The following is an 8,605-nucleotide window of genomic DNA, read 5'->3' as shown; positions in this document are numbered from 1 at the left end:
AGGCAGAGAAAGTAGATCTCTTCTCCTCTCCTCTAATCTAATCAAATTTGATGTTTCCAAACACACAGCAGCTGGCTGAAGGCACAGTGATGATAACCTAGGAACAAAGCCCACGCTTGTTGGAAGCTTACCTAAGCTTCTCCAATTCCTGCCTCAATTTAGCATTCTCTCCCTGAAGCTTAGAACCAGAAAACAACAAGAAAGCAATTTAATGGCCTGACACTGTATGCGTGTGTGCCTGCACGTTTGTAGGTGTGTGTGTGTGTGTGCATTACCCTCAGAACTCTCTGTGCCTGTTTGAAGGAAAAACATCAGCAAACTAATGGGAGCAAGTCCTCCATGATTTCATATTTACTCTGTGGAGAAATAGTCAGGGGAAATTCAAACACCTACAAACAGCAAACATCAACTATCCTGTAGGCTTTCCAAAAATATTCTTTAATAAAAGTGCATTATATTTTCAGTCAAGTCAACAGCACAACGACAGGGTTGTTTTTGCAAGTTTTTTTTTTTATCAACTCCCATCACAATCAAAGTAAAAGTTAAAAACATATACAATCTGGTGGTCAGGACAGAATGAAGTGGTAGATATTTGACTACTTTTAAGCTTTCATATATTATTAAAACATCATAAGTACTCTCTTTTTTCATGTGCACGTAATAATAGGGGACGGGTTGATTTCTTTGATAACCTATGTGTGCATCAAATGTAGAGATCACTTCAGTCAGTGCTGCAAAGGGCCTTTCATCACTTTGACCTACCCTGCTTTTACTTTTATCTTACGCTAATGAGGGGCTCATTAATTTCTAATCAAAGGAGCTGGATTTACTGCAGGACCATTGAGAGTATTCAACCATCTATACACAGAAAACTGATAGGATCATCAGATTTCAAATAGTTTATCTGAAGACCAGTGAGAGCATCCATAAGCTTACAAAGTGAATCTGCCCCCTGGATACCTTTCATTTAGTTATATTTATAACGTCTCATAAAAATAAATGAAAATAAATAGAATGAATAGAAAGCTGATTCGTGATGAGCCAAAGCAAAAAGAGACTTCAGCACACCTGGAAAGAATACACTGTTTGAGTCTGTGCTGGTGTGTGAGCACACAGAATGGCTTTTCCACTGTATACGTCTCAGATAATTCCACACTCAGGCAGGGCTGAGCTTTCCCTCTATGCTCCCAGTCAAGCTCAACCAACAACACTGGCCACATTGGTCTCCTCTTGTAACAGATGACAACACCTTTGTATCAGAGGTTCAGTTTTGTCTCAAGATTTAAGTGTTGCAACTGCTGAAATTCAGACCTGTTAATCTGTCAGATAAATCAATCAATCAAATATCTACCTAGACCTAGCAGTAGAAGTGGAACAGCAACAGAAGGCTTATGAGAAATTGAGTTATGGGATGGTATGATGATTTAATCTAAATCAGACATGGCCTTTTATTACTGGTAGCCAATCACGTTAGAATGTTATCATGTGCTTTAATTTGTTTCCAGAATGAAATAAAAGAGAAAAACTGTTGAAAAATCTAAGAAAATATTACCAGAAAAAGATTTCTTATAGGATATCTAGAATATACACAATGAAATTCAAACACAAGCCAAACAGAAATAAATTTTTAAGCATGTCTGACAATGTTTCAGACATGTCTTTGATCAAACTACAGAAAGGCTGAGCTATTTTACTATCATGCTCTGCTCCTTTTCCGTCATTTAAAATAAGGATATTTCAAACTTTTATACATTTGCTATAGTACTACTATGCATCGTGTATGAGGGTGGGAAAACATCTATAAGGCAGAAAATGCCAATAATAAACAACCTCTTCTGTCTCATTATTAAAGGCCTGACACTGAAACATTATCATCTGATGCTTTAAACACAAACACAAAAACACTCACGTGCCAGAAACAACAATAGAGTTTGAAACAAAAGACGCTTCAGTCTGCTGATGTCACAGTGACATCTAGCGGCCAAATAAAAAATTAACGTCATTTACAACTGCTGATTCACAGTCATAGTGGGGGGTTTTTTATTGCACAACTGTATTATCTTTAATTTTGTAATAGGTTTGTATGGAAATCAAGATAATCACGTCATAGCACAATTACATAATCATCACTTTTAGTCCTCTGCTGAGAATAGCTGCTTCCTGTTTCAGACTTTCAGTTTTGCATATCATCCAGTGGACATCTGTATAGTCTAGCAAAGTATACCGCTGCCATTTAGAAAATCTGTACATAGTAACTCATTGAGGCTGCAAATGTTTGGATTTTGTAGAAAATGTTTTGAGCATTTTGCTTTCAATTAATCATTTTTTGGTAAATTTTGTGGAAGTGGTGTGGTAATATTATGAATTTTAAAGTGGTTAAATGCTTCGATGCATCATGTCCATTACAGTGGACACCTATTTAAAGGTTTTTTTCTACTTATTGAAATTTTGCTACTTTGATGAACATTAGGAGAGTCACCCAATACATTGCCACTCGCTGAAGAATAAACAAATGTACAAAATTTCACATACAAATTATTACTACGTTTACCTCAGTGATAATATATATGACAATATTTTGTTTTACAAATATTTCCATAGAATATACAATATTAGAGACAAAGGAAAAAGTCTCTGCACATGGAGGAAGAAGTAAAATACTGTATGTAAAAAGTGTGGCATTGATTTTCTAATAATTCATGCATCAGAGGGTCAAGATGTCAACAGGCATTGTACAACATACTGCAGAGACTGGAACACCAAAGATGATAAACTCAGGTAATTTTCCCACGACTGTTTGATTCACACTTTTGTAGGTCATAAACTTCTGATGCATGACAATAACTTTAGAAATAAAGGAGCCCATTTTATCTGTTTGTGTGTGTGTGTGTGTGTGTGTGTGTGTGTGTGTGTGTGTGTGTGTGTGTGTGTGTGTGTGTGTGTGTGTGTCTTTAACTCTGACTCCCCCTGTGATCGACAGACAAGCTCTGTACTGTCATGCTACCCAAATACACCGACACACACATACACACAAGCTCTTCATACAGCCTAGCCCTGGAATGTACAGAATCCAGCTGCTAGGGCAACAGTAACTTTCCAGTAAATCTGTTTAACACACTGTCTGTCTGTCTGTCTTCTCTTTATCACACACAAACACATACACCCGGCCTTCAGATTTCAGTAAAGTTATGCAGTGTTATGTCACATGCAGAATTTCTTTAGATGCACATCTTTCATATTTTGATTCAAGATTGTACATTTTATTTCCCTTGTGGGAGACTTATTTTGTGATCTGTGATGACTAGACTATATATATAATAAGCCACATTTAAAAGTAAATAGTTAAATAAACAAATATCAGAGGAACCACAAACTGCCAGCTGAAAAGTATCGGACATATCTGCACAATAAATAATATTGAACAAATTTCCACACTGAGTCTCCCACATATTACAGAAAATTCAATTATTCTGAGCAGAAAAAGTAAATAACATTTACTGTTTATCAGTAAGCCATGACAATGTGACAAACAGTGAGACAGATGTGCAGTTTGAGGCCCGTGATTTAATAATAACTGTGTAATTTTTTTTTTTTTTTTTATTATTAAACCAAGAGCAGGACATGAAACTGACTTTGTACTTTGACTTTTTTATCCCCATAAATCCAGATTTTGATTTGTATGATTAAAAAAAAATTAAATATATATATATTTTTAAAAAAATTATATATATATATATATATATATATATATATATATATATATATATATATATATATATATATATATATATATATATGTGTGTGTGTGTGTGTGTGTGTGTGTGTGTGTGTGTGTGTGTGTGTGTGTGTGTGTGAAAAATCTCCATAAGATAACTTTTCGGTCAGTGGAAATGATGATCATGATAATAACTTTATTGCAAAAGAGTATGGTGCAAAGATGTAAACTTGGCACTGATCACTGTCAGGACATTTTATATAATAAGAGAAGTTCTAAAACATGTTAATAAAATTTAAATAGTAAAATACTCTGGCTTTTTATGCAGTTCTTTCTATTTAGCAGTATTTCTATCTTTAGGCTCCTTTGAGGTCTGACAAATCTTTTGTTTAACATAAGTTGAAGCTTTTTCCTGAATCACCTAACATGTCTTTTCACATATATACTGCACTTTTCACAAAACAAAAGCAGTGTCACAAGATGCAGTAAAGGGTGAACACTCATGCGTAAAAGTAAAATACAAGTAAAGATCTCATGATACGTTGTCTGTTTATTATTTTACTTTTTAATCTTGTGTTTCTTTTTTAAAATTGTGTTGACGACAAAGATATTAATAAAGTTTGATTTAATATGAAAAAGGAGGTGACGTATCTTCCGTCCATTGAACTTCCGCCTAACACATGTTTACCAAAATTAGCTTCTCTTTGCCGGTAGCTCTCTAAAACTCTTTAGTAACCGACAGCTTACTTACATACACGGATTTTGAATCGATTGAAAAATGGGGAAGCTGAATGTCGTGATATTGAGATATTTATCGCGAGATGACTTCCGAGTCCTCACTGCTGTAAGTAGCATGCTGACTGATCGGACTTGGCCCAACAGTTAGCCTATGCTAGGCTAACCACTGTCTGTCACCACTCTCTCTTTATATACAGTCTGTGCTCACCATCCCCAACTAATCCAGTGAAGTTTAATGGTTCTTATGAGACACTTTTTCAGCAGCACACTGTTGACATGATGTGTTGGTGTTTATAAATACTGTTATAATCATAATTACCTCAAGAATAATTAGACGTAACTCGTATATTGTTGTCTACCAATCAGTATGATTTATTGATTGTTTCCAGATCAACTGTTACAAATGACAACAAATCGCCAGAACTTACTATCATTTATAGCAATCTAGCATCTTTGTTGTGTTGTGTTTCTGCACTGTTATAATCATAATTACCTCAAGAATAATTAGACGTAACTCGTATATTGTTGTCTACCAATCAGTATGATTTATTGATTGTTTCCAGATCAACTGTTACAAATGACAACAAATCGCCAGAACTTACTATCATTTATAGCAATCTAGCATCTTTGTTGTGTTGTGTTTCTGCATGTGATTTGTACTGCTGCTGCTCTATTTGGGAATTAAGGTTGCTGTAATCACGACTGTACTACAAACACGATCCAACTCTGTTTCCCTCACAGGTTGAGATGGGGATGAAGAACCATGAGATTGTTCCAGTGAGTCTTCTGTCATCCATAGCAAGCCTCAAGCATGGCGGCTGCAACAAGATCCTCAGAGAACTTGTCAAACACAAGCTTGTAGTCTATGAACGTACCAAGAGTAAGAAAACGCAGACATGCTTGCTTTGTCTCACAAACTCAGGTGCAGATTATATCTAATCGTACGAGGTGTGTGTGTTGATTTTAAGGTGTGCAGGGCTACAGATTGAACTACGGAGGATATGACTACTTGGCTCTGAAGACCCTTTGCGCTAGAGAAGTGATATTGTCAGTTGGCAACCAGATGGGTGTAGGCAAAGAGTCAGGTAAGAAACCAGAAATGTCAGGTAAATATTAACTTAATGCAAAATCTCTCTGCTTTTTTTTTTTGCTTTTTTTTTTTTTTTTTTTTTGTGATTAGTTAAAATAAATTTATATGCTAGTATTTTTTGTTCTGTTTTATCTTTTAACATTTATGTTTACATTTGGCATTGTTCCTAGGCTAAAAAGTGTTAAATGCTTTGAATAGGTTAAATATATCAAATGTTCTGTCAAGATAATGCTAAACTTGATGGTGTTTTAAGTTAAAATGGATCTTCTGACTCCATTTTTTCTTACCTTATTTAACGAATTTTAAACTAATGCTAAAGAAAGCACCGAAAAAATTATTTAATAGATCAATAAAACAAAAAACAACCAACATAAGGCTATTATTTACTATTGTTTTTTTCCTCAATGTGTATAGACATATACATTGTGGCAAGTCCAGCTGGGCAACAGTATGCTCTGAAGTTGCATAGGTTGGGCCGTACATCCTTTAGGAACCTGAAGAACAAGAGGGATTACCACAAACACAGGAAGAACATGTCCTGGCTCTACCTTTCACGCCTATCTGCCATGAAGGAGTTTGCCTACATGAAGGTAAGGGGCCAAGGTCAAGGAAATGTGTAAGTTGTGTAGAATACCATAAAATGCCACCAGATCAGTACCAGTCATTTTGTGTTGTTGATTATTTTGATTTATCTCATTCCTCTTCCCAGGCCCTGTATGACCGAGGCTTTCCCGTTCCCAAGCCTGTGGATTACAACAGACATGCTGTAGTGATGGAGTTCATCAACGGATTCCCTCTGTATGTAAACAGGCCACTCTTCTTTCTTGCCTCACATAATAGTAAGTCTAATAATAGTCCAATTTAATGTGTCTTACTTGCATAATTTTACATTGAATTGCAGATGTCAGGTGCATGAGTTGCAGGACCCATCTGCTCTGTACAGTGAGGTAATGGAGCTCATAGTCAAACTGGCCAATCATGGCCTGATTCATGGAGACTTTAACGAGTTCAACATGATGCTGGATGACCAGGACCACATCACTATGATTGACTTTCCACAGATGGTGTCTACGTCACACCCCAACGCTGAATGGTGGGTCTATTTTCCAGACAGATTACATTTTCACAGTTGAAATGCAATTATTGCAAGATGTTTGATTTATTCACCTCTGTACAATGCAGGTATTTTGACCGCGATGTTAAATGTGTCAGAGATTTCTTTGCAAAGAGATTTAATTATGAAAGCGAGCTCTTTCCGACCTTCAACAACATCAGGTAACGTCTTAGTTGCAACTACTGCACTTGTATATACTGTTATAGGGTGCTGGATATATATAATCTACTTATTTTATGTAAATAAATCAAATTCTGTACTATGACTATTTCTTATAAAGCTCCTATTGCTTTTATACAGGCGGTCTTGTACTCTAGATGTTGAAGTCTCAGCCAGTGGGTTCACCAAAGATCTGGAGAAAGACAGTGAATTACTACATCCGGCAGGACCTGGGGAGGAAGAAGATAGTGAAGAAGAAGATGATGATGATGATGATGAAGTAAAGGCAACAGATGAGAGGGCAGAGAGAGAGGAGGAGAGTGTGGATATGGAGGAATATAAACATGCAATGCTAGAACTGGAGGGGTTAAAAATCAGTGAATCACCTGCAGTCGGACAAGATCAGGAGGAGGAAAAGGCTGAGGCAGAATCCCCAACTAGAGGTGATGAAGAGGCGTTAGAGGAAGAGCTGAAGGAAGCAGAGGATGAGTGTCCAGAGCTGACGGACCTCTCTGCCTCCAACAAAGAGTTCAAACCTTTCAGGTAAACACAAAGAATTAAGTTCTCATTTGAAAACTGTTTAAATATTCCACCTGTTAGGGCTGTGGTACAAAACCTGCAAATAACTTTAAGCTTGTTAACAAAAACCATATAGCAACAAAGTTCAGACTTTGGATATAAATATAATGTGATATCTGTCAAATTTGGGAATTTGTGTCAAGTATACAACTAAAATAGCTTAATGTTTGTTTTTTTTTCTTCAGAGACATGGACAGTCTTCAACAAATTGCAGAACATAGGAGGAGGAGAACGGACAGCGAAGCCACTGTTGGCAGTGTGGGGAGCTGCTCTACCATACCACCAGTATGTATAGACTCACAGCTCTGTGAATGTGTGGTAAAAAGATCAGAAAATGTTTTTTTATGATAATCCCTGGTTTTTACCATTAAAATGACAGCAAATATATTTTGGCACAAACCAGAATGTCACGTTGATGCTGCTAAAGGTTTTCTTCTTGCGCCGCTGTTTGTAAAAACACGACTTCAACAGAGACAACAAGCTTACATAATTGAATGGAAAGTTGGCAAACATGCAGTTTATGTGTAGTAACCTGCTGTTGTGTGTGTTGCAGGAGATTGTCCGTCAGAAAGTGCGAAGACAACTCACCAAACAGCAGAAGGCAGCACAGAGGAGACGTCTGCACAAAGGAGAGGCCAACTTGGTGACCAAAACTCGGAGGGAGAACCACAATAATATCAAGTCCAGCTTGGAGAGTGCTCATTTCTGGGGATAAATAAGAATGCCATTGTGGACTCACAGAGTGCATTTCAACATGTTTTTACTGGTTAATTTTCATCTTTTGTGGTTCCTCTTTGGTGTAAAGATGGCTAGACAATGTCAGAGCCATTACTCAGCGTTTGTTGTTTTACAATCACAGAGGAATGGCAAATTATTATGAACATCTCCTTTTGGACAAACATGATGACAGGACATTTCTCCATGCAAACAGGAGTGTGTATCGTGCTGCTTTACATAGTCTAATGTAAATATTGACCACCTATTTTATAAAGTGGTGTGACTGACTTCTATTCAATGCATGACTGCTGAGGAATGTTTTTTTTATGTTTCTAATAATACAGTAAACAACATGATCACTGTACTTAATATTTAGACTAAATCTTTGTTTATCAAGTTGAATTAATTCTGTCACATTGGAAAAACAAGTGTTGCAAACACAACTTCAACATTGATAAAATATACTTATTATTGGTTATTCTGCTATTTAAGC

At 36.4% G+C, this 8,605-nt stretch overlaps 1 protein-coding gene across 1 annotated transcript; it reads left to right on the top strand.

Annotated features, from left to right (window-relative positions):
• Window positions 1-4,402: 4,402 nt before the first annotated feature.
• On the top strand, window positions 4,403-8,415 carry riok2 (RIO kinase 2 (yeast)). The gene is made up of 10 exons (XM_079251852.1): window positions 4,403-4,559; window positions 5,195-5,333; window positions 5,422-5,538; window positions 5,958-6,133; window positions 6,253-6,341; window positions 6,445-6,636; window positions 6,726-6,818; window positions 6,958-7,359; window positions 7,581-7,680; window positions 7,949-8,415. Exons 1-10 carry the CDS (start codon window positions 4,494-4,496, stop codon window positions 8,108-8,110), a joined length of 1,536 nt encoding a protein of 511 aa, XP_079107978.1. The 5' UTR covers window positions 4,403-4,493; the 3' UTR covers window positions 8,111-8,415.
• Window positions 8,416-8,605: the final 190 nt, after the last annotated feature.

This window comes from Telmatherina bonti, assembly GCF_933228915.1.
Source record: "Telmatherina bonti genome assembly, chromosome: 13".
Lineage (NCBI taxonomy): Eukaryota > Metazoa > Chordata > Actinopteri > Atheriniformes > Telmatherinidae > Telmatherina > Telmatherina bonti.
Note: the sequence above shows the minus strand (reverse complement) of the source record. Positions and strands in the feature narration are given on the sequence as shown.

Bases quoted from the DNA above. Each gene is read 5' to 3' on its own strand.
- riok2 (XM_079251852.1), top strand. From the start codon at position 4,494: ATGGGGAAGCTGAATGTCGTGATATTGAGATATTTATCGCGAGATGAC. The intron at 6,134-6,252 runs GTAAGGGGCCAA...TCCTCTTCCCAG, and splicing joins AGGAGTTTGCCTACATGAAG to GCCCTGTATGACCGAGGCTT. The intron at 6,819-6,957 runs GTAACGTCTTAG...GCTTTTATACAG, and splicing joins CCGACCTTCAACAACATCAG to GCGGTCTTGTACTCTAGATG.